General features: G+C 46.1%; 1 protein-coding gene across 1 annotated transcript in view; it reads left to right on the top strand.

The window, feature by feature from the left end:
• Positions 1 to 25,525, top strand: part of sspo (SCO-spondin) — a 75,118-nt gene that overhangs the window by 47,928 nt on the left and 1,665 nt on the right. The window contains 27 exon segments of the mRNA XM_076085438.1: positions 651 to 863; positions 1,292 to 1,459; positions 1,693 to 1,827; positions 2,512 to 2,749; positions 2,876 to 3,028; positions 3,128 to 3,174; positions 3,335 to 3,505; positions 3,597 to 3,773; positions 5,240 to 5,395; positions 6,079 to 6,203; positions 7,080 to 7,219; positions 7,385 to 7,431; positions 7,519 to 7,761; positions 9,312 to 9,473; positions 9,722 to 9,838; positions 9,922 to 10,060; positions 10,300 to 10,496; positions 10,602 to 10,772; positions 11,078 to 11,205; positions 11,323 to 11,477; positions 12,685 to 12,731; positions 14,305 to 14,469; positions 15,661 to 15,872; positions 17,015 to 17,110; positions 21,249 to 21,309; positions 21,813 to 21,943; positions 25,104 to 25,254. Coding sequence (XP_075941553.1) covers positions 651 to 863; positions 1,292 to 1,459; positions 1,693 to 1,827; positions 2,512 to 2,749; positions 2,876 to 3,028; positions 3,128 to 3,174; positions 3,335 to 3,505; positions 3,597 to 3,773; positions 5,240 to 5,395; positions 6,079 to 6,203; positions 7,080 to 7,219; positions 7,385 to 7,431; positions 7,519 to 7,761; positions 9,312 to 9,473; positions 9,722 to 9,838; positions 9,922 to 10,060; positions 10,300 to 10,496; positions 10,602 to 10,772; positions 11,078 to 11,205; positions 11,323 to 11,477; positions 12,685 to 12,731; positions 14,305 to 14,469; positions 15,661 to 15,872; positions 17,015 to 17,110; positions 21,249 to 21,309; positions 21,813 to 21,943; positions 25,104 to 25,254 — 3,945 coding nt within the window.

Here is a 25,525-nt window from a genome sequence, read left to right as displayed (position 1 = left end):
ATGAGGAGCCTGTGTGTGAGAGGGCACATGATGAAAGTAATGTTCAGCAATCCGCCAGTCAATTCTCTACACAAACACTTTCATAACATCTGCTTGGTTTGTCATTCCTATGCTTATCTCAGAGACCAACCCATTTCTTCAGTGGAGTGTTTTATCTACACTCAGCGTGACATCAGAAGAGAATAGTACAGGCCGGCTGCATTATTTAATAACTTTGTTTGAGGATGATGTGAAGTTGTATTTGTACATAAGCTCTGATTCATCATGTCTAACCAGGAAGTAGGCAGCTGAAGTGTTTTTCTTCCAACAGAGGGGGTAAGATGGGAATACCATCAACCAAAACAGTATTATACCCTGTCTGACTGTTAGGAGATGATATCGGTTATGAATAAAATCCTCATGGTTAAGCCATTATTCTGGCTTCAGAACGTATGCCTCAACTCAATAAACAGCTCATCATGTGACTACGTTTAGAAGGAGCTCTGTGTAACGTTTTCACTTTAATGAATAAATATTGTGAAATTAGTGTGAATATTTACTGCAATTACAGGTGAATAGAAAAACAAGATCAAACACCAGCATTTACAGCACAATGAATTAGCTATCGGGATATTCAACGACTACATCGAGCAGTCTTGTGTCTTCTGTAGATGGAGACGAGGATTGTGTCGGGGCAGACTGCGCGAGGAGGAACTGCTTGTGGAAGGATTGGGGGGAGTGGAGCTCCTGCTCGCGGTCCTGCGGAGTGGGTCAGCAGCAGAGGATCCGCACCTTCCTCAGCCCCCGGACCAACGGCTCATGGTGCGAGGACATTCTGGGAGGAAACCTGGAGAATCGCTTCTGTAACATCAAGCCCTGCCGAGGTCAGCCTGCTGTTGATCATGTAGTTCAGATAATTCACATTCACGCCTGTGCGTCCTGTCGTGAGCATAAACAGTTTAGGGATTGTCACGCTTCACCGTTTCATGTCCGTGATCATTTTTGTCGGATTTACTTTATTGTAGAATCCGTCTGCACCTGAGACTGCTTTGCCACAAAATAACAACTTTTTAGTTTAAGCAGACATGATGTTTGTATTCACATGGAATGAATAGGAAAGAGCAGATTGAGATACCACTATGATACCACTCACTGTACATTGTTATCAAACCAATAGAAATGATGGCGAATGTGAAAATAACAGCCAAGTTGTGATAAAGTGGAATGATCATGTAGTGTGAAAGTGAAAACACACCTGGTGTTCTTTGTGCTTGTGTCCATGTGTGTGTGTGTGTGTGTGTGGACGATGTAGTGGATGGAGGTTGGTCTCGCTGGAGTCCCTGGTCTCGCTGTGATAAGCGCTGTGGCGGCGGGCGCTCCATACGCACTCGCTCCTGCTCCAGCCCTCCGCCTAAGAACGGAGGGAAGAACTGTGAAGAAGAGAAGAACCAGGTCAAACCTTGCAACACCAGACCCTGCGGTGAGACACACACACACACACGCTTGTTGAGTTGAGATTGCTATGACCCCCAAAGATAGTCCATCCTGTGCAAAGGCCAGTGCTCATTTATTCAGCATATTGCTATTTTTCCAGATGATGCTTTGTGTTGAGAAAGTAAGCGCAGCCTCTGATTCTTGGTGAGGCACGTCATGTGAAGGAAATGCCTGCAGCATCATGGGAAAATTCATGACCTTCTGTTTGTGTATTGTCAGATGAGAGAGGCTGCCCGCCAGGCCAGGAGTTCGTATCGTGTGCCAACCAGTGTCCACAGCGCTGCTCAGACCTGCAGCAGGGCATAGAGTGCCAGGGCAACGCCGAATGTCAGCCCGGCTGTCGCTGCCCTGAAGGCAAAGCTGCTATCATTTTATTAACAGATAAGCGTGTGTGTGTGTGTGTGAGGTGTGTGCATATCTGAGTGATTCTTCCCTAACATGTGTTGGTGCTGGTACTGAAACAATAAGCACCACAGAGTGTATGTGTGTGCATGTGTGCACAAGCTGTATTTAAATGAGTCTGGGTGATGTTAAATAAACCTGGTGAAGGTTCACTTCACTTGTATTACAGAAGCATGTAGAATGGTGTCTAACCCTGCATGTGGTAGATTAAAGGGTTTTGTTTCTGCTAAAGTTGACATTTGTGGGATGTTGGACTCGTGACCTCAGCTGTTCTAAACTCATGGTGATGCCCTTATAGGATGTTTTTTTTTCTTACAAAACGTGTCCCCATCAAAACTGTTCACAATGACATCTTTGGATTATCTTTAAACAGAACACAGACTTAGATGTTGCTGTTGTGTTATCTAATGTAATCTGTTTCTTTCACCTCAACTGTATTGAATGGGGCCAGAAATCTCAAAACCAGAACTCAAAACAAACAATTGCTATTGATGTGGCTGATGCAGGTAGAGGTGGGAGACAAAATATGTATTTTTGTATTTTTTGGGATGAGAAACCCCAAAGCAGCTGCTGCAATGTGTCCTAATGAAACCCCTGTCTTTTCCTCAACGTAACATAAGTGATGTGTGTGTTCAGGCCAGTTGCAGCAGGACGGGGTGTGTGTGCAGCTGTGGCAGTGTGACTGCGTGGACTCACTGGGACACATTTGGGCGGCCGGCAGTTCGCATCAGGCGGACTGTAACAACTGCAGCTGCTCAGACGGACAGCTCCTGTGCACCAACCACATCTGCCAGACCACCTGCATTTGGAGCTCCTGGTCCAGCTGGGCGCTGTGCAGCGTCTCCTGTGGGCAGGGCCAGAGAACCAGATACAGGTGAGGGGAAAGAAAATCCCAAATGCCTGTTTAGTGATTGAAATCCCCACCCTCTCAGGGAAATGTGTTTCTTTGAAATAACAAGTAAGCAGTAGAGTAAAGCAGAAGCACACTGCTGTGTGTCAGGTCTCTGGTCCCGGACACCGAAGGAGCAGATTGCCAGTTTGAGGAAGTCCAGCACAAAACCTGCGACCCGGGACCCTGCCCACCTCTCTGTCTGCATGATGACCAGGAGCTGGAGGTGGGTGACACCTGGCTGCAGGGCGAGTGTAAACAATGGTAAGATGGATGCACACATTTGGCTGATGACATGGTTTTGCAGCGTAAAGAAAGAAAATAGAATTCTAAGAGTTCTGCTTTGTGTTTTTTGACTCCCAGCACATGCACCCCGGAGGGAGATTACTGCCAAGACATTGACTGCAGAGGTGGGTCACTGCAAAGACTATTACTAGCTTACTTCTAATGAAAGAGAATATACACATTTACATCTGACCTGTGACAGGGACCAAACAAGTTGACTGTCATGCCGCCAAGTTTCCTTTAAAGATACATGTCCAATGACCAAAGCCTGTGTGTTGTGTCCAGTGGATGGTGGTTGGACCCCTTGGTCAGTGTGGTCCGACTGCTCAGTGACCTGTGGACGGGGTACACAGGTTGGAACCCGTGCCTGCATCAACCCCCCTCCACGTAACAACGGGTCTCACTGCAGCGGGCCGGACAGAGAGACCCAGGACTGTCTCACTCCTCCCTGTCTGGGTTCGTTCAGAAACGCCACAATCGATTCACACATTCACAGCCATGTAAATGATGACGACGTCATCGATCACGTTGACTCTCTCGTCTACAGATGACCTTTGCCCCTGGTTGGCATGGTCTCCATGTTCCCGGAGCTGCGGCGCTGGTTCGGTGTCGCGGCGCAGGGTGTGTGTGTGCGAGGAGGGAGGAGACGCGGCGTGTCCCGCTGAGATCGAGGCCGAGAGGAACAGAGAGGAGACCCAGCTGTGTTACGAGCAGCCCTGTGCAGGTACAGACGTAGCTCCGCACACGCCGCCACGCTCACTTCTGTGATTGTATTCTGAGGTCCTGTCAGTCGGATGATGTGAACTATTTCTGTGTATGAGCAACATGATAATTAGGGCGATTTTAACAGATTCATAATTGAGTTACTGCCACTGTTAACATTTGTAAATAGCTACAGTATTTTATTGGTGAACACAATGGGTCACTTCAAGGATCTATGAAGCAATGTTTCTATATTATGTCGCCCAGGTGTGAATCCCGGGCTGACCCGTCACTTAAATCAATATGCACACGTCAAATAATTTAGAATATTTACAACAGGAAACGGAGATATCAAGTCCACGTCTATGACTGATGTGCATTCAAATGCTTAACTCCCTGAAAGAAAGATTATGTGAATATAGTGATGTAGCTTGTAAATGTTGCTAATGTAGAAGCTACTTACTAAGATCATTTGAAGTAGTGATGAAGCTGTTCAAAGAGAGGACCCATCTCTGTTCTATAAACAAGTTAACGATGAGATACAAGACATGAACAAACAGGAGTTACTCAACGTACCACATTGTCCACAAGGAGATACAGTATTTAAGGTCAGTATATCCGATAAGTTTGCTTTCATAAAGTCCTCTAGAGGAAGTGGCAACTGTCCTAATGTCTAAATGTCTCGTAGAACTGATGTCATGTCCTGCCTGTATGAAGTGGTGCACATCTGAGGTCATAATTCTACTTATACAGTATGTGGGAGCACACATTTACTGTGTATGTGCGCCTTTTTCTGTTAAGGCAGTACGATGAGACATTCATTAAAAGGCAGCAAACTCTCATGAATTATTATTGTATTTACATGTTGATATGCAAGTCAAGATCATGTATTTATTTTTTAAGGCGGGACAATATTGACTAAAATCTATTATCTCAATACGTTCTCCTATTTACCTTTATAACAATATAAATAATGTAAACATGTTCCTGATTATTCAGTGAAAGCTTAGTTGATATTGTGGTAAGATGTAAAAGGGTGTTGTAACTGTTCTGAGTCCATTTATCAGAGCTAGATATCATATCTGTATTGAAGAGTGTGATGGGTACATTTATTTTAGTTTGCTATTCTATAAATAGATATATTTTCCAGCTCTGGCCTCAGATAAATTGAGCAATTGATCAATGCACTAAATGATTTGATATTATTGAACCAGATCATAGTGGTTGCTAATTAGATTGTAGCTGTACTTAAGTAGTGATGCCAGTGAGACGGCTTTATGCTGATTGTAAAGAGGAGGGCCTAATGTTTGGTGTATAAATAGATCTGTTACACGCTGATTCACTTAGCAGGACACTCAACTCATCTCACGTGAGCACAAGTCCAAGTGCTGCTTCACAGACTCTAAGTGCATCAGAAATAACATGAAGTGCTTGTTAGAACCTGCGTGCACGTAGCACCAGATTGGTTGATTTTGTTTCCCTCTGCAGGCTGCCCCATGTCGGAGTGGAGCGTCTGGTCTCAGTGCTCCTGCGCGTCTCAGAGGCAGCTGCGCTACCGTGTAGCTCTCTCCCCAGCCACCAGGGGGCAACAGTGCACTCCTGTTGAAACACAGAGCAGGACATGCAGTCTCAGTCGATGTGATGGTGAGGTAACACCCAGTGTAAAAATGACCTTCAGAACCGGTGAAAAAGGGTTCTGCCGATGTTATCTTTCTATTTCCCCTCAAACAATCATCTGTGATACAGGTGGGAGAACGGTTCTGTCAGGATCCTTTATGTAAGTTTATGTGTGAAAACAGGTGGAGGAAAGTTTAGGCTGGTGAGATTCATTGTTCTCAGTGTTTGTTGTTGTAATATTCCCTTCTCAAGATCCTGAAGTGTACCACTACCCCATGTTCTAAATAGGAATATAAGCATGGTGAGTTTTAATATACATAACTTGCTAACACACTACAAATGTACCTTGTGTTCAGAGGGCATGGAGAAAAGCATGGATGCTTTTTTCTCCTGATAAAACTTTTTCCCACCCTTCTTCTAGAGATGATTTTTAATTAGGAAATGAACAAGATTATCCCGGCAAAACTATCTTTTTAATCTGTTCTTATGTCATAAACACAGAAGGGAAAACAATTCAGATCAGACTTGAATGGATGAGCAGAATGTATTTCTGCTTCTGTACAACATGGACACACACGAAATCAATCAACACCTTTTCATTGTTCAAATGTGTTTGATCGAGTACAAGCGTATGATTGCGTGCATGTTGGATTTTGTGCATATTTATAATGTACACACTCTACTTCATGTCTCTTTTCTTGTGTTTGTAGATTGCAAAGCTCCATTTGTGTACTCAGCATGCGGCGCGCCCTGTGAGAAGCAGTGTGCACTGCGGGGCGATGGAGATCTGTGTGTGGGAGTCCAGGAGTGTACACCTGGCTGCTATTGCCCACAGGTGATCATTTCATTCGCCACTGTGTTCAAATCAGCATTCACACTCACACTGGTTAACTCGCAGTAAAGCAAAAATCATTCCAATTATGTCAGAAGGTGAAAAGTTGTCCTCAGTGTGTTCACGTTTCTGAAAATGAGCACAGTAGGGGAGACCTGTCCTGATACTGTGGAGGTAAAGGTCAATGAGAAGAAGAGAGGCAAAGATATTCTGTCTGGTCAGAACGTTCCGCTCCTTCTCCTCATTGCATACTCTATATCTCTATATTTGCAATGTAGAGCACGTGACAAACATTTCAAACCTAATGCTGACAACATTGCAGACTGCATGTAGGCATAGTTGCATACTGCTGGACTGTATGAGACCACAGCAGAGAGATATCGGCATGAGTTTGGAAAGTGAAATATGCTGTGCTACATATCGTTGTCAATACATCACCTTGATATGAGTTATGATGATGACAATTTTCTGATGTTGTTTGGGAGCATCCAGCTTTGATTTATTGCACATATTCCTCTCTGATGGACTGATATGCACATACAGCAGCAGTGAGGAGAGATGATGAAATATGGAACAGAAAGCAGATCACCAGAGGTGTAGAAGAAGCCGGTTACCATAAGTCATTTCACAATCGCCATTGAATACTTAGGCCTGCAATAACAGATTTCTCTTGGCAGTGAAAAGAAGTTATGGCCACACAAGGTTGACATGGCAAACATGTATTATTTACACATCCAGCAACAACATTTTCATTTGGAGATGTGGTTATGTCCACCTGAAGAATGTCTCTTACCTCCACCAACTCCTGAGGGAAATATCTGAGTCTTTAGCATATATATATAAAACTATTACTGCATCAGCTCTTGTTTTCCCTTCCAGGGCCTGCTGCAGCAGAATGGTAGCTGTGTTCCTGCAGAGCAGTGTGGCTGCGTCCACCTGCAGCAGCAAGCTTCAGGCCAACCACCCACACCTGTGACTGTCCCTCAGGGGGCCACGGTCACCATAGGCTGCAGTACCTGGTTAGACCCTGGCTGTTACACACATATGGAGCTACGGTGTCAGTCCCCCTGTGACACCAAAGTAGTTTCCACCTTTATAAGACAGAACGATTGTTTGTCTGGGATCTATGACTCAGTTTGACATATTGTGATTCTAATCTGTTTGTTGGCTGTTCTGTCCTGCAGCCTTTGCCATGACGGAACTCTGCAGTGTGACATGAGAGAGTGTGAAGGTAAGAAAGCAGCAGCTCAATGACAGTAATGCATGGAGCTGCTGGTTGAATGATGCCATCATCCTGCCTTTCCTTTCCTTCTTTCAGTCATCCTCAGCGAGTGGTCAGAGTGGACTCCCTGTTCTCCCTGTGTACCCTCGTCCTCCCTGCAACACAGCAGCTCCCAAGCAGTAGTCATCAGTAGCAGTAGGATGGTCTCAACCCAGAGGCGTTTCCGGGCCTGTTTGGACCTGGATTCGGGTCTCCCGGTCTCTAAAGAGGAAGAGGAGAGCCAATGTCCAGGACCTCTGGTGGAGGAGAGGCTCTGTCCAGATGCCAACCTCTGCAGAGGTAACGGTGTTCGTCCAACAGGACAAAAGGAGGTTCACAGAGGAACCGAGTGGGTCCTTGTTCTTACTCCAGAATTGCAGTCAGTTCCTCAGTCTGCCTTTCTCAAGCTCCAGTTGCTCCTCTAACTCCAAATTGAGGGACAGTAATGCACAGGACGGTTTTGCTCCAACCGAGTTCCCCTCAGCACGTGGCAGCAGTTTGATACTTTGCTCCCATCAGAAGATTGTATGCAAACAACGCAGGCAACAAGTCGGAGCTAGACGAGCATCACATCACAGAACAAACAAATCACAAAGCGGGTCAGAGAGTGTGATTTCTCTTGGCAGGAGAGGGAAATACTTTCATGCCAAAAAGCTGCGTGAGTGGAATACAATGCAAATTATTATTTGATCAGCAGCATGGAAATTCAAAGTGCTTTACATAAGACATAAAAGGGCGTCAAGACAAGTTCTATAAGAGACACAAGCCAGTATAAAAAGATTTGAGAAATATAATAGTTAATATTTACAGCGCAGTTAAACTCCATTGACAGATGTGAATAAATAGAGAGATTCGGCTGGAGAGACGTGAGAGAAAGACACAATTACAGAGCTGAGCCTTTTAAAGATAACGTGTTTAGGTATTTCTAAATCCTGCTGAAACGTAAGTACTTTAATTCTTGACACAATCTTACAGTTGCTTGATGACCTGGTGATATGGTCACGTAAATCTGTGTGTCGTTCACGTAACTATGGTCGGACGTTTTGTTGTCCACAACCTGAGCTGGTGGGAGTTGGTTGGAGAGGTTGAACGGAGGAGGCCCGGGAATGGAGCCTTGGGGAACCCCACGTCGTTTCCGTTCACTCAGATGGGGAATTACAGACAGACACAAGACAAGTCGTCTCCATCCTGCAAGTAGGATTCATACCAGATTAGGAAAGTGACAGTTTGCAATATATGGTTTGTGGAGCATTCAAAACAATCTCTAGAAAGAAATCAAGAGTGTGGGGACAAGTGTTCATTGTTTGTCCTGTGAATATTTATTGTGTCAGTTCACTGCTGTCGCTTAAGATTAATAGTCACCATCAGTAGATAGTTTCAGAGCTTGCGATTGGTTTACACAGTGAGAAATGACAATGTGCATCCTCTCCACTCTATTTTCATTATTTCCCAAAAGAGTGAAAACGGAAAGAGGACTTGAGGAAAGGAAGAGTTTAATGTGACTGTCTCTGTGGGGATGCACACTCTAAGGTTGATTGGATTGAGTGTTGTGTGTGTGTGCAAGGAATGACTCAACTCCACCATCCCTCCATTCTTCTCTGGCCCCTCCCCTTTGGATATGAATGGGAATGTCTCTGAATTACCAGCATGCTCAATGATAAATCAGACATCTTATCGGCTCAAGTGCGCTTGTACATAAGTCCATAAACAGTAAGCACGCTTTTGTTATCGCGGATGATGATTACAACAATTACACCTATTACAGCGGCCGCCGTGATAATTACGGTCATTTGAATTAGGACGAGAACAGAGTTGTTGGTGGTTGATGATAATCGGTCTACCCCTTCCAGACCTGTGTCAGTGGAGTGTCTGGAGCGCCTGGACGGCCTGCGCGCAGCCTTGCAGCGGCGGAGTCAGGCAGCGCTACAGACGGCCCCTGGCCTCTCCTCCAGGACCCCGCTGTAAGAGCCAGCAGACGCAGACCCAGAGCTGCAACACGGGACTCTGCCCAGGTACAGCTGCTCCAACTGACTTAGATATTTATATTACATATCATCACAAACAGGGTTAAAAAAAAAGATGTTGTGGGTTCAGATCCTTTATTGCAAAGACTTTTGTTGCATGCCAACTGAATCTTTCCAATCCCTCTCTAACAATGACAAAAAGTGCCACAAAGTCACTTTCTTCGGCACATGCAGTGAGCTTTGCTTCTCTCTTTATTGATGAAAAGTGGGAAAGATTGATTTTCTGTGTGTTGCAGGTGAGCGCTGTGAGGATAGGGGGCGGACTTACCAAGAGAGCTGTGCCAATCAATGTCCTCGCAGCTGCACTGACTTATGGGAGCATGTGCAGTGTCTCCAGGGAGCATGTCACCCAGGTAATCTTTGTCTTCTAGCATTAACAGTAGCTTAGAAGAGAGCAATATTTTGTCTTCCTCTATTTTTACATTTCATTTCTCAGGTTGTCGGTGTCCGAAGGGACATTTGCTGCAGGACGGCCACTGTGTGCCAGTGACAGAGTGTCGCTGTGGTGTCCCATCAGGCAACGGGACGCTGGAGTTCACCCCTGAAGAGGAGCTTTCCGTGGACTGTAACACCTGGTGGGAACAGCTTTGTGTCAATTTTATTTTTAGATATGAGAAGTCAAATTTACATATAAGCGTGTAAAAAAGTGTGTCCAAATTGGTGTGTAATATTAGGAGAGGATGTCTCACATTAAGAGCAGACTTTCAGACTTAAAAGGCATTGAGGGGCTGGTATATTTGTCTCCAGAGTACAGATATGTCGAGCAGGAGATACAGCTTTTATCTTACCTCTCCAAACACCCCTTTATCTGCAGCGTGTGTGAGAACGGCACTCTGGTGTGCACCAAGCTTCAGTGCCCGGTTTATGAGCCCTGGAGCCCATGGAGCTCCTGCTCAGCCTCCTGTGGACACGGCCAGATGACGAGGACACGCCTTTGCCAGGACCTGGAGGGCGGTCCTTCCTGTGCTGACACCACGCAGACGGAGAGCTGCGATCTGCCATCATGTCCAGGTTTGACATGGAGCAAGTACCCACACTAGTTAACTTGGTGTTAAAGGGGCACATTTCAAGCTTTCTGTGTTATCACCTGTGTCCTCCCTCTGTCTCTCTCTCCAGCGGGATGTTTGTTGAGCGAGTGGTCACCCTGGACTGAGTGCAGCACCACGTGTGGCGGCGGGTCGAAGGTGCGGAACAAGACGGTCCTCAGAGAGCCAGAGCCTGGTGGGACGGCCTGTGTTGGACCACTTGAACAGCACACTGTCTGTAACACCAACAGCTGCCTGCCTGGTAAACACACACAAACACACACATGGCTGGATATATTTCTACCAAGCAATATAACTCCTGAATTCTCTTAAATTGAGTGGTTGCCAAGCAACTCTAAAGAAGCTTAATGAGTGGTATTTTAAGTTGGTTTATTCATAGCGCTATGCAGTCAAAGGTGTGACCTCACATGTGGCTGAGACAGCCGGTTATGAAGACAGAGACTGGAGCGTGTGCAAAGAGAAAAATCACACACACGTCTGCATATTTATGTATATATATGAGACATGATGTAATTCAGTGTGCGTTTATTCGTCTGTGTGTTGCAGAGTGTCCTAGCGGGCAGGTGTTTAGTGACTGTTCCGGTTCCTGTCCATATTCCTGTGAGGACCTGTGGCCACACACTCAGTGTTTATCTGGACCCTGCACCCCTGGGTGCAGCTGCTCTCCTGGACAGGTCTGGACAACCTGTGTGTGCGCGTGAAATGGGATAGCTGTGATATGTGATGGAATTTAATCGTACCCCCGATAAGATGCGATTCGTTCTCGTCTCACCGTGTCCCTCATACTGTAGGTGTTGCATGAAGGCTCCTGTGTGTCCCACGCCGACTGTCCCTGTTCACCGCTGTCCCTGCCGACCGGTCACCAGCGCTGGAATGCCAGCACTGAGGAGATCACAGAAACTCGGCTGCCACCTGGAACGGCCATCCAGCACCTCTGCAACACATGGTAATCCACCACGCACGGTTTCATCCATTCATTCACCAAACATTCATTTAAGCCAGCAGGTCTGTAGAGTCATGACGTGGCTTTGAGTGTCCTAGTCCGGAGGCTGGACCCTCTGAATGATATAAAGGAGGCTCCTTAAGGGACTCAAATTCTAGGTGAACCTGTACCTCCTCTCAGGATGAGAGTTTAGTCAAATATTTTAAACCTTATTAAGTTCAGGCGACTAAAACTACTTGGTTAATGTTTTTACAGCACAGAACCTAAAATATGTCTTTGGACACGGTAGAACAAATTAAAGTCCTATAAAAACAACATTCCATTTTACTGGAGTGAAAGTGAAAGTGACCAAAGCATGTGCAGCCATATGCACAGGGGTTCATGGCTCGTGTTGTTTTAACTTTGATAACCACTTTAGCAAAGATTTCTCTTTCCCAGCTCGTCAAACACCGACTCTTGTTCAGCGCCCGACGCTCTGAGGCATTAAGCATCTGTATGAGACGCACCAAGCTTTCAACTAAGTCCAATGTGAACCCACCAGCATCATTACTAGACGGTCAGAGCATCGGACGTGGTATAAAGAGGGAGGAAGTCTGCACAAGGCATGTTTGTGTCTCGTGTGAAACCAAGTCAACGTTGACTTATTTACGGTACTTTTGTTACGTAACGTACGTACTTAAGTGATCCCAGTTACGTAACAAATCTTGTTATTTGACCTTAAACCACACCCTTTACTAAGCCTAACCCAGCCTAAAAGTAAACGCCCACAATCAGTTGACAGAGTTAAAGTGAGAATGTGATGCTTAAGCACAAGCACTACTGTACCACTGTGGGGTCATGGTCTGATTCATTAGTGGTTAATGTCCTACAATATCCCAAGTCATTTGACAAGGACACTTAAAAATTTAAATGAGATTAAAATCCCACTCGAATCATCTCTGAGTTAATTTGTTGTGGAGCATCATCAGAGTTGAATTTCATTCATACAGTCAACATCAGTCCAGTGTGGTGCTGTGATATCTGCTGAAACAGATAGTCTGGCATGCAGCAGACATGCTGTAAGTCATCTCGTCTTCCTCACCGTGACTTTGATACTCATTCAATAAATCAGCTGCTGCTCACATGTGTGACGTGATGATTGCTTTTGGAGTATCAGTGTTCAATAATCTCCCCTCACTTTATTTCCCTCCTCTGACTCCTCTCTCTCCAGTGTGTGCCAGAGAGGAGTGTTCAACTGCACCGCCGAGCTCTGTGACGGTGAGTGATGCTCTGTCCCAGCTGTTCTTACCGGAACGCATGTCTCGCACTTTATTGGGCCCCTGTCTGTTAGCAGGGAAAGCACCGGCAACAACAACAATAATCTTTGGTTGAAGCGTCAGGGCCGTGATAGATATGTCAGCCTATCTATAGTCGGTAACAGCTGCTGCAACAGTTGGCTCAAATACCTGAGCGACAGTCGCATCAATCACAGCACGCAAAGGCCATTACGGGGTTTTTGTTAGGTACACACGTGATACCTTCTTGAACTAGCGGGGGGGGGGATGAAGATAGCGGGGAGCAGAGTGTCGCAAAGAGCAACCTTTCATATCCTCACAAGAGACTTGAACGGCCATCATTCGATCCGCGGCGCCTCCTCTCTCCTCTGCATCTCATCGTAGTGAAGGAGAGCAGTTCTCATATTTTGAGAACTATTGATCGTGATAACGATTTCACTGAACACCTCCACAATAGATATTTGGGAAGCGCACTCTGGCGGGAACAGTGTTGATTGTTGCCTCCCACAGCGTTCAATAGAAGTTAAATTTAGGGGAGGAATACAGTAAGTGCCTGTGGTAATGGGAGCACAATCAGCTCAATATCAACACTGATTCTCACTCAGCGCCTCATCAGCCTCATGAAAAAGGTTTCAATACGTGAAAACAGCAGTAATGGAATAATTACTGATGGTGATCAGTGTAAATGTACAAAATTACAATCATAACTCCGTAACACACATATAATTAAATAGAATATGAAATCAATTAAATAACATTGCCTTTTCAATCACCGAGCCAAATTCCTTGTATGTGTAACGTACCAACAGAAAGTAGTCCCCTGGCAATGCTTGTAGCTGATGTAGTGAACAGCAGTTGAGGAGCAGTTAGTCTCCAGCTCTCATATCGTGTCTGTTAATGAGTACACAGTATGTGAACCATCTTCTCACATGTTTTCTAGAGTGCACGCAAGCTAAATCAAAAGTCAGACACATCCTCACGTTAAACCGCTGAGCGTGCGTGACTTCAGCAGGCCTATCAGCCAGCGAGTGGACCAGTAAGAAGATCCACATCGCTGTGCAATTCACTGCAGCAGTTACTTCTGTTGAATTAAAATGCTTTGGGAGAGCTCACTTTGCTCTTGTCCTTTAACACAACAACAAGTTCTGTTTCTTTTTAAGAGAAGGAATGATACAAACAGCTGTTTTGTGTGAGATTAATGTTTTTAAAGGGACCTCTGAATGCAAATCTCAAAACATTGCAAGCTGCCTTTGGGGAGTCTTTGTCTAGAATGTTACACATGAAAGAAACGATTGTATGTAATCTAATGTTGACATTGTGGGTTTTGTTCCGTTGCCTAATTCAGCATTATTTCTAGTCGCTGGTGCCGTTAACGGATGGCTTTCATAAGAAGCAATGTGGGGACAATATGTGTGACTGTAGTGTCATCTGGGCGAGCTGAGGAGGAGCGCTCAGATGACAATTATTTTCCATGTGCTGCTTACTGCTGCAGGTAAGTGAATGTGAGACCTTGCACTGAGCTAAGTGTGATTATGTTCTTCTCACATCCCCTCCAGTGCACTGCGAGTGGGCCAGCTGGTCCCAGTGGAGTCCCTGCTCAGCGAGCTGTGGCACGGGGCAACAGAGCTCCACCAGAATCATCCTGCAGCCCAGCCGGTACGGAGGGGCCCCGTGTGAGGGCCCCGAGCACCGCACCAAGACCTGCATGGCTCCCGACTGTGGTGAGTGGGAAGAGAGGAGATAGGGATGTTTTGTTTATCGTTGTGGGGAATAAACTTCGACTAAGCAGCTCACAGGTGAATATTGTAACAGTTCATTATAAGAGCATCTTACTCAGAGCTTATTTTTCCCCAGAGGGCCAACTGGTTTGAGCGGCGGTGAAAATAGAAAATCAAAAACACAGACAAGGCAATTAAATGCAACTTTTCATTAAAACAAAAAGCGGAAACAAGAAGGTAAGGACAGAGTCATCAGGGACCTGTCAACATCAAACTGAGCCAGCTCCCTCAGACTAAAACAAAGGAGCTGCTGTTACAGTCACAGCTCAGCTCATCATATTATCAATTATAATGTCTCAAGTGCTTATGCTCCTCAATGAATTCAACATCCTGACCGTTTAATTGTGGTGTTGACAGGGTCGGAGTGTTGACATCCAAAATCAATACCCTCTGTCTTTGTCACATTTAAGTCCAAAAAAGGCTTCTTGACTTAAAGCAATGATCTGTGACAGGACACTGGGACAACTCCACCTTCTTCTCACTATGACAGTATCGTCTGCAAATGTGTGTCCTGGAGCTGGTTTGTCCTGGTTCCATAAGTATCATGAGGACAAGCGTAAGATCATTCTAGCATAACCCTATTTGAGTGTTTAGCTTGCAGGCTCGTATCTTCAAACAGTTTATTTTTCACTTTAACGTTACAAGAAGAAAGACCACAGGATGAGGACTAACACGCATACTGTCACCACTGGTTGGCCGTGCAGGTGGAACTATTAGACTCACTACAGCCCCGTCTACTTGAGAATGTAGAGAAACCCAAAGGTTGACAGGCCTGCCGTGTCTAGTGAAGCTTGCTACGCTGTAATTGGGCAATAGACGTTTGGGGGGTGGGTTTAGTAAAGGATTTAATTAGTGTTGATGTTATTAAAAAGTTGAACATAATTTGTAAGAGAGAGAAACGAAAAATGAAAGTGTCATGCTGATTGATGCTGTACCTTTTAAATGCAGTTTTCTGTCCACGCCCCCTTTTGATTCCTGTACTCCCTTTCCCCCACCAATGTATCATCATGATCTCCATCCTACCGTCTTCCTGTCTCACCTTCCCTCCTCTTTTTATTTTCTCCTGTCCTCCCTGACACATTTTTCCCTCATCTCACTCCTTTCCCTCTCCTCCTCCTCTTCCTCCCCCTGCAGCATGTCCTGACGGGGAGCAGTGGAGGAGGAGCGCGTCGGAGGAGCTTATGCTGTGCGAGCGGAGCTGCCGGGACATTTACTCCTCCTCTCCCGTCAACTGCAGCCACTCCGCCGAGGGCTGCGTGTGCCGGGAGGGGCTCTACCGCGACACCGGGGGCGTTTGTGTCATCCCCGCCCTCTGCCCCTGCCATGACCAGGGCATCCAGCGGGAGGTACACACACACGCACACACACACACACACACACACACTGGCTTACACCCAAAGTCAACAGACATCTGCTGCCCAGCTGACTCTGCAGCTTGTAGCCATTGTTCTGCCTCATTGTGTGGCGCTTCTGAACCTTACCATTAGCGTGGCGTTTACGTTCCCTCCCATTGTGTTATTTACTCATAATGAAAGGCCTATTAGGAGATGAGTGACATGCCCCGTGGGCCACACTACACAGTGCCTCTCCAGCCCTCAGCCTCATCAATTATACAGGAAGTGCTGTAGAAAGCCGGCGTTGGGACCTCGACTGGGCAAGCCTGCCAGGAATTATTTATGAAAGAGGGGATATTATAGGATTATAAGAATTAATCATACACTGACAAGAGGTCACGCGCCCTTGATATTTCTTCTTCGGGCCTTTCATTCTCTCTTTGGTTCTTTCTTTCCTTTCCCATGCCTCAGATTATCCCTCACCATTCCCTCTTCTGCTGTCATTACCCGATTCCTGTTCAATCTCTCCCTCTCTCCATCCTTTTTCTTTTTATTCCCATTCTCCCTCCGTCTTCCTCTTACCTTTTCTCCCTTCATCTCTGATTCTTCTCATCTGTCTCTTTCTTTCTTTCTTTCTACCTCGCCCTACTGTTTCTCTCTTCCTGTCTGTCAGCTGGGGATGAGTAATGGCCATATAAAGACTCTCTATCATTTTCTAATCGACTACCTCAAATGGTCCGGTGTGAGCCACAACGGCACTCCCTAGTTGGTGCCTTTGTGCGGGTAAAAACTGAGTATTGTTAATGATTTCTATAGCTAACACATACATAAAAGAAAATATATAATGTAGTCTGTATAATGCGTTGCCATAATTACAGCATCATACGGCCTCCACAACCTCAGTTATGCACAAGGGTGCAGCCAGAGCTTTAGTGGTTTCGCTGAAGATATCGATCCTGAGTGGTGACCAGCTGCACTTTATCAAGCCTGCATTTCTAAAGTCTAGTGTGTGTGTGTGTGTGTGTGTGTGTGTGTGTGTGTGTGTGTGTGTGTGTGTGTGTGTGTGTGTGTGTGTGTGTGTGTGTGTGTGTGTGTGTGTGTGTGTGTGTGTGTGTGTGTGTGTGTGTGTGTGTGTGTGTGTGTGTGTGAGCCAGGCAGGATCAGAGTGGGAGGACGGCTGTCTGTCGTGTCGCTGTGTCAACGCGAAGAAACTGTGCCAGTTCAGATGTCCACCACTCCACTGTGATGAGGTGAGACACACACTGACACTCATCTGTCTGACTGTGTATTTGTACTTGAATTGAATTAAGTATGACTATCTTTGGCTTATCCTAAATACCAGAAAAATACCAGATACTTTATTGGATTAAGGAAGAAATCCTGTGAATGTTGCGTTTAAGATGTCTTTCTTGCATCATTGTTTACTGGCTGAATATACCCAGAGACACTAAAGGGATAGCTTGCTCAGTAGGAACGGTATAAAAAAAATCTCTGAGAAATGGTTTCATATCAGCATTTTGTACAACTTGTACAACAGAGTAGTTATTTAGCTGGGCTTTGTTTATTCAGTTCATCTCTCTGAGATCAAGCTATCCTGAAAACACATCACATGTACTGTACTTATATGCAATACCATAACAAGACAATTCAGTCACCCAAACACCATCTCACAGAGACAGGGACTCATACAGAAGTAGTACAGGATCGCACCGCTGTTGTGCCGCATGTCGCTTTATACGGAAGTAGTAGCCCTCTACATTCTTTAAAACAGCAGCCGTATGAAAAAACAATGGCCGCTGCGCTGACCATCCTGCTACGTGCGTTATTCAATCATTCAATGGGAATGTCCGTTCTACTCCAACTCCATTTCTATACATGGACTAGTATGTAGGCTGTATAAAACACCCACACATATAGTTAGAAATAGTAAAAAGTAGAGCTGCACAGTCTCTGAGAGAAAGGTGTCTCTAACTGACTCTAAGTTTGTTTTGCAGTTGATGACAGTAGTAAGGTGCACAGCCCTGAAACCAGTCGACCCTACTAAAGCCAATCTATTATGGGATGTGTGATTTGTCAATTAAGAAAACTAAGGAGGTTTAATATCTAAGCACCTTATATATCATGACGGAGATATGCTGATACTTTCCAGATGTCAGTGATGACCATCCGACATTAGGGAGTACCAACTAACGGTCACTAGTGGAGGAGGAGCATATGAACTGTAACACTCTGTGTTCCCTCTCACAGCCATCTGAACAGTGCAGCTCTCAACAGAGACTTTTGATCTGTTGTTGCACCGGACGTCTTTCAAACCACAAACGCTTCTGTAGAAAATGAGGCCAGATAAAGAAAGCAATGAAATATGAATACATTTTGCCACCACATGAATACAGATTGAATCCAGTCCTTTGGATGTACGTACATAGAGGAGAAGGGTTGAACAATGTTCCACTAAACATCGTTTGTATCGTCTCACTGAGGCTGCTCTGCGTGGACCAACTCTTTTCTCCTAAGCATCCTTTAGCAGTGCTTCTTCTCCCTTCAGCTGCAGCTCTGTGCCATATGTCACTGGTAATGAAATCATCCCTTTAACAAGGAACAGAGTCTACAGGCACACGAGCCGCTCTGTGAGGCTGCACTCAGGGACAGCAGCGCTTTGAGCTAAATGCTAACGTCGGCGCGCTAACATGCTCACAAAGATAAAGCTAACATGCTGTTTACCATGTTCATCACATTCGTTTGTAGTTTAGCCTGTTAGAAGTCTAACGTTTGCTAATTAGCACAAACTAAGTACAGCTGAGGCTGAAGGGGATGTCATTGGTTTTGCAGGAATCTGATCATGAGCCAAAGTATTGGACAAATTGGACGAATTTGAACAGTTATTACGTCATCTTGACAACAATATGATGGAGTACAATATAGTTGTTTGTCAAGCGGTTGACTCACCAACTGGCCAAATGACATAGACTTGCAGCCAGCAAACATGAAGAGAGGACGGGTTGTAAAACGATGTTTAAGAGGAAAATAATTGCAATTATCATTGATTTCTGTGTCGTTAACATAATGACAGCTTCGGAGTGAACTTGAACATTTGTTCTAATGAACAGTGTCTCAAGTTTCAGGCTCTTTACCTCTATTTCTATCTGAAGCAGGACTAGATGAACTCACTGCATGGCTACATACTGACTGACCCTTTAAAGACCGACAGCCAAGAGACATGGAGAGAATTTTCCATTCTTATGCATTTGTTTTTCAGAAGCAACATGATGGTAGCCTTACTTCGCAGGATACCACAGACTACAGTTTGAACATATTTTGTGAAGGGAAGTGTTCTCATGTACATAGTTCGGTCTCCCTCCTCCAGGTCATATCTGTCCCCTCTATCTCTATCAGATGCAGAAGTGAATGAAACCTGTTAGTTTGGTCTAAAAACGACTCTCTCAATGACTACAAAAAGGATCTTTGTTCTTCTTTCATTGATTCTCTTGTCTGAGAAAAAAGGTCAGAGAGAAACACATTTTTGGGTGAACTAACCCTTTATATAGGAAGCGACCCACTAATGGCTCCACCACTTAATCTGAAAAAGATCTTCTCTCTGTTAGTGCTGACGTTGAGAAAAGTCCCAGCAGAAAAGTCAACCGTCTCGTCTTTGACACAGCAAGCTGGATGTATGTCTACAGCTCACCGGGCTGTGTGAAGGCCGGGGGGATAAAAATAACCTCCAGAAGTTTAAAGGGAGAGGTTGATAGCACAGAGAGCTCCACAAAGTCAACAGTGGACTGAGTGGTCCACCTGTGGTGTGCACTGGTCCTTACGCCGGTGCAGCGTGTCCCTGGAGGGTCGTGCATTGTGTAACTCTCTCTCCTCCCCATGGCTGCACGAAGTTAAGTTATGCCTCAGTGAAGGCACTCCTCATACCGGCCCAATATGAAAAGGTCATTTAATGCACAGTGTTCCCTCTCCCGACAGCCTGCAAATTGGTTAGTGACAGTGCACTCTGTTATTTATGACTCAGCTTACAGTTGAGCACAAAACTAAATCTCCCAACATGCCTCCACTGGGAGGCCCTCTTCAAGGTAACGGATTAAAGCTTCTGTTATCATATCAGGTGATGAAAGCCATCAGGCTGTTTTCCTCCTTCTTTTTCTGTGCCAGACACATTAACAGAGCTGGTGCCTCCATCTCACGGCCTGAAGACGACACTAATTTGACCGCCCATTACTTTAAATGCCAAGAGCCCCTTCCTTTGAAAGGACAAGGAATCCACATTTCACACTGTTTTCCACCTCCAGACGCACATACAGTCTCTTAACTCGTGGGACTTAAAGTGGCCCTCTTGGTGACCTCCTAAGTGGGTGGGCTGCTTCCGTTCCTGAAAGGAGGCCGGCGGCAGTGCAGAGTGGAAAGGAGAAGTCCTCGGGGTGAAATGGTGTGTGTGCGTTAGAGACATTTTCTAGTTGGGTGAAGTTTCAGAGGTGAGCTGAGTCTGGTGTTGGTGTGTGTGTGTGTGTGTGTGCGTGTGTGCGTGCGTGCGTGCGTGCGTGCGTGCGACTATGCTAACAGCAGCTATTCTCAGACAGGGCCACCATGCTGATCTCTGGACTGTTCTAGATCTCTCTTCCTCAGTCGCTTACCTGTTTCTATGCTGGTTTCTCAACCCTGGTCCTCATGACCCATGATGTCTCAGGTTTCAATCAGTCCTAAGCAGTGCTCTAGGAGGTGAGACCTGGGACTGATGTCTCATAGTTACCATTGAATGTACCAAAATGAATCTTGCGCCACCTTCAGGTGTTCTGTACTTTGATTTATGCTCAAACCTAATGACATCTCCCACATTGTGTTAAGTGTTAATGTTAACATCTTCTATGCTGAGCTGAGATAGTGACCCTGCTGGACATTATATGAATATATTTTGAGACTCATGATTCTCAGACAGGGACACCAGTATGTTAGTCTGGGTGATGTACCGCTATGTGCTTTCTTTTTTTTAGATGATAACTGACACGATTAGCATGTTGTTCATTGTTTGCTCATCATTTTTAAACTTTGGGTATTATTATGCAAATTCAGTTCAATTGAGTTTTTTCTCCCCTGCCGGGTCCCAGAGGTGTGCTTTCTATTCCCCTCTATTGGAGAACGTACCGCTTTGTCTCTCGGGTCGGCTGTCGTCCTCTTGAAGAATGTGCAGTTTGTGGTCACAGTCACATGTTGAATAAAATGCGTGACGCGGGGTGTTATGTCCAATACATGAACTGTGAGTGTTGACAGGGTGTGGGAGATTATTTTTGTCGTGTTTTTCTCCATCACTCTTTGTGTTATGCATCTGTCTGTTTTCATGAAGACTCATCAAAAGAATGTTAACGTTGCGTCACGTTGTCCCTCTCTCAGGGCGAGGTCAAGGTGGAGGAGCCAGGCAGCTGCTGTCCAGTCTGTAGAAAGCAGTTTCCAGGTTGGTGCAACACACAGTGTGCAGGAAAACACAAACTCCACAAGAAAACGCAGACATTTTAGTTTGAATTGCCATATGATGATCTTCATCCATTGTAATGTCAAACAAATGGAACAATTGAAACATTACTTGTTGTAAAACAAGCAAATCTCAAACAAACTCGCAATGATTCAATTCCACGTCATGACCTCCAAACCACTTCATCTGATTCAAATGTCCTATAGTTCATTTTATAGGAGGCTAAGAACCAAGTGCTGCAGTGCCCAATTAATGAGAGATTACGTTACTTAACCTACATGGGGGCTTAATCTCTCCCCCAGGGGGGGAAATGTCACATGCTGCGAGGGAGCACGGCAATGTCACTGTGCTCTCTGGAGACAACTCTCTTGCTCCGTCTGTTCTGTTCTCTTTTTCCTCCGATGCAAAAATAAACATGTTTCTTTTCATAATCTCCGTTTACTCCCTTTGCCCCTGTTCCTGCCTCCTCTCCACGATCCCGTCAGGCGAGCCCGTGCCAGAGTGTCGCCGCCACGTGCAGGTCAGGAACATCACCAAGGGAGACTGTCGGCTTGACAACGTGGAGGTCAGCTCCTGCTGGGGACGCTGTCTGTCCAGGACCGATGTCATCCTGGAGGTATGCGTGCGCGCGCGCGCACACACACACACACACACACACACACACACACACACACACACACACACACACACACACACACACACACACACACACACACACACAGAGAAGATACCTCTGTGGACAGGAACACAGACGAGCATCGACTTCAACATGAGTGACAGCTGGTAGCACAATAACGACCGATACAGACAGCAAAGTGGACTAAAAGGGTCCAGAACTGGAACAGAAGCATAAACTGTTAGTTATAATCATTTGCAATATGCCCATCAGGGCTGCACAGCTAATTCTGGTAAATCGTGTAGAACAGTATCATCCACTGAAATTAGAAATGTCTGCATTCATTTAATTAGGGATAAAAAAGGCTGCAATCTTCTCTCTCTAAAGACTCACTAACCATAAAAACATTGTTCTCAATATGCTGCCACTCTGCAGCCAAACTGTCCATCTGTTTTCAGATGTGTGTGTGAGCCTCACACAGCTGGTCTCACCTGCTGTGATCCCACGTCTTTATAAATATACATCAAGACACAGTCCTCAGCTTTAACCAGCGGTTACTACACAGTGAGGTACACAGTACTACACGGTGAGTTACACGGTACTACACGGTGAGTTACACGGTGAAGTACGCGGTACTACACGGTGAAGTACGCGGTACTACACTGTGAAGTACGCGGTACGACACGGTGAGGTACGCGGTACGACACTGCCGGTACTACACGGCGAAGTTCGCGGTACTGCACGGCGAGGTACGCGGAACTGCACGACGAAGTACGCAGTATTACACGGCGAGGTACGCGGTACTACACGGCGAGGTACGCAGTATTACACGGCGAGGTACGCGGTACTGCACGGCGAGGTACGCGGTACTCCACGGCGAGGTACGCAGTATTACACGGCGAGGTACGCGGTACTGCACGGCGAGGTACGCGGTACTCCACGGCGAGGTACGCAGTATTACACGGCGAGGTACGCGGTATTACACGGCGAGGTACGCGGAACTGCACGGCGAAGTACGTGGTACTACACGGCGAGGTACGCGGTATTACACGGCGAGGTACGCGGTACTGCACAGCGAGGTACGTGGTACTCCACGGCGAGGTACGCGGTACTACACGGCGAGGTACGCGGTACTACACGGCGAAGTACGCGGTAATACACGCCCGGTACTACATGCCCGGTACTACACGGCGAGGTACGCGGTACTACACGGCGAGGTACGCGGTACTGCACGGCGAGGTACGCGGTACTGCACGGCGAGGTACGCGGTACTGCACGGCGAAGTACGCGGTACTGCACGGCGAAGTACGCGGTACTGCACGGCGAAGTACGCGGTACTACACGACGAGGTACTACACGACGAGGTACTACACGACGAGGTACTACACGGCGAGGTACGCGGTACTACACGGCGAAGTACGCGGTACTACACGGCGAGGTACGCGGTACTACACATGAAGGCAGGCAAAGAACATACGTCGCAGTCGAGTCCCCAGAGATCTAAAGACACATGTTTTCAACAGGAGTCACCATTCTGTCTGTTTCTCCTTGTGAGACAGCGAGCTCATCACCTCATCGCCATGGTGACTTTGTTCTTCAATTAGCAAAAATAAACATCAGCTCAGCCAGATGTGTCAGTACCTCCTGTTACTGTGGCAACCAGGGGAGGGTAACCAGTGACCAGGCGGCGCAGAGACGTTTCCCCTTTACGCTTCACAAGACTCACGTGCTCGTCCTCACCGCCGGATGACTTCTCACACACACACTCACACTCACTCACACACACACTCACACACACTCACACTCACACACACCCACTCTCACACACACACACACACTGCAGACTTTTCAAAGTTTGCCGAGCACTAATAACGACTTTATAAAGAGGTTGGAGGTGTGTTTGATCCTCTGCTGGCTCACCCCTCTCACCTACTTCTCCTCCTATTATCTATCATTCTCCACCACCATCACCACCCATTGTACTTTTCACCAATCTCTCTCCTCTTTGGGTCTTCGTCTGCACTAATTGGACACATGAGAACTTCCAAGACGCTACCTTCTATCGTGCAAAACACAGAGGCTGGGTTTTTGTATTTAAAGAGATAGAGAGAAGCCAAATTATCTCCTGGTTCCCAATGTTGTGCTTGTGTTGTGTGTTAGCTGTCTGATTAGTAAAACATGTTTATCCTGTAAGATCACCAAAAGAACTTAGTTTGCAGTGAAGACAAAGAGCGTCCAGCTTTACTAATCAATAGCTTTATATTTGAAAATGGAGCCACAGACTCTGCAGTTCCCCACAGCCGTGTGAAGCGTTGAAAGCATCTTTGAGCTCGTTGTTTGAATTTCACAGCCTTCAGCTTTAACCGTCTGGTTGGCTCTCACTGCTCTCAGCAGCTGTTTTTAGTAGGAACACTGATAAACCCAGTGTAATGTTGCTCTGTGTCCGCAGGATGTGTACAGGAGCAACCCTTCGCTAACACTTTAGTCATAACAACTTGATCTAACCTGCCAGGGCTGTTCACAGCTTCTTCCAACATAAAGTCTACGAGCACCGCTTTAAATGATCGGATGTATCATTTTCTGCCACCTACAGTGAGGGAGAAAGAACGTCCCAGCGACCTGAAGAACTAGGCCTCTTCATGGCGAGCAGAGAAACAGAGCCTCATATGGAGTCACGCTCCTCATAACAACATCTGGAACTTTAGCTGCTATAGTTGCTCCACTATGTTTAGCAGCAACTCACTGCGTCTGTCTGCCGTTTGGTGATGGGCGGTGTACGCTGGGCTCATAGGAAGCTCATTGGCTTGAGACAGCCGGCTGTAAAGAGATTCATGAGAGCCCAGTTTATGAACCCAATTAGCTAAAAGAGGCAAAAAAAAGCCCCGTGGCTTCATCAGTGTGAGCGGCCCCAGTCACGTTACACATCTTAAATAGATTCATCAATATTCAGAATATCTTTCTCTCCTCCTATATCAATTCTGACAACACTATTTCATCTCCTTCACCTCTCTTCCTTCACCTCTACCCTTTAATATTATTTTCTGCTCAATATCTCAAATAACCTCCTTCTCCTCTCATCCCACCTTCCCCTCCTCATATTCTGATCTCCTAATTGGCCCCTTCAAACTTATCCCTCCGGCCCTCCTCTCCCCCCCCACAGGAGCCCTACCTGCAGTCAGTGTGTGAGTGCTGCAGTTACCGCTTGGACCCCGACAACCCGGTGCGTTTCCTCAGCCTGCAGTGTGAGAGCGGGGAGAGCGAGCCGGTCGTCCTGCCCGTCATCCACAGCTGCGAGTGCACCAGCTGCCAAGGTGGGGGGGGGGGGTTCATCCCTCACGTCAGCGTGAGAACCCACACTTTGAATACATGTAAAAAAAAAAATTGCTCACGACACACTTCAGGCTCCCAGCAGACTCAGAGGACCGGCTCCTCGTGTTCCAAAGAACAACACACACACATGTGAAAGGCATCTAGCAGAATGTGTTTTACAGCTGATCTCACAAGATGACAGCGTTCTACGGCTGCTGTGCCCTCACACATGGCTGAATTAATATGATAAACTAACATTATATCAGCCAGAAT

Source organism: Anarhichas minor, unplaced genomic scaffold, assembly GCF_050575085.1.
Source record: "Anarhichas minor isolate MPS153535 unplaced genomic scaffold, ASM5057508v1 ptg000155l, whole genome shotgun sequence".
In the NCBI taxonomy this organism is placed as follows: Eukaryota; Metazoa; Chordata; class Actinopteri; order Perciformes; family Anarhichadidae; genus Anarhichas; species Anarhichas minor.
This window is presented reverse-complemented; position numbering and strand designations above follow the sequence as displayed.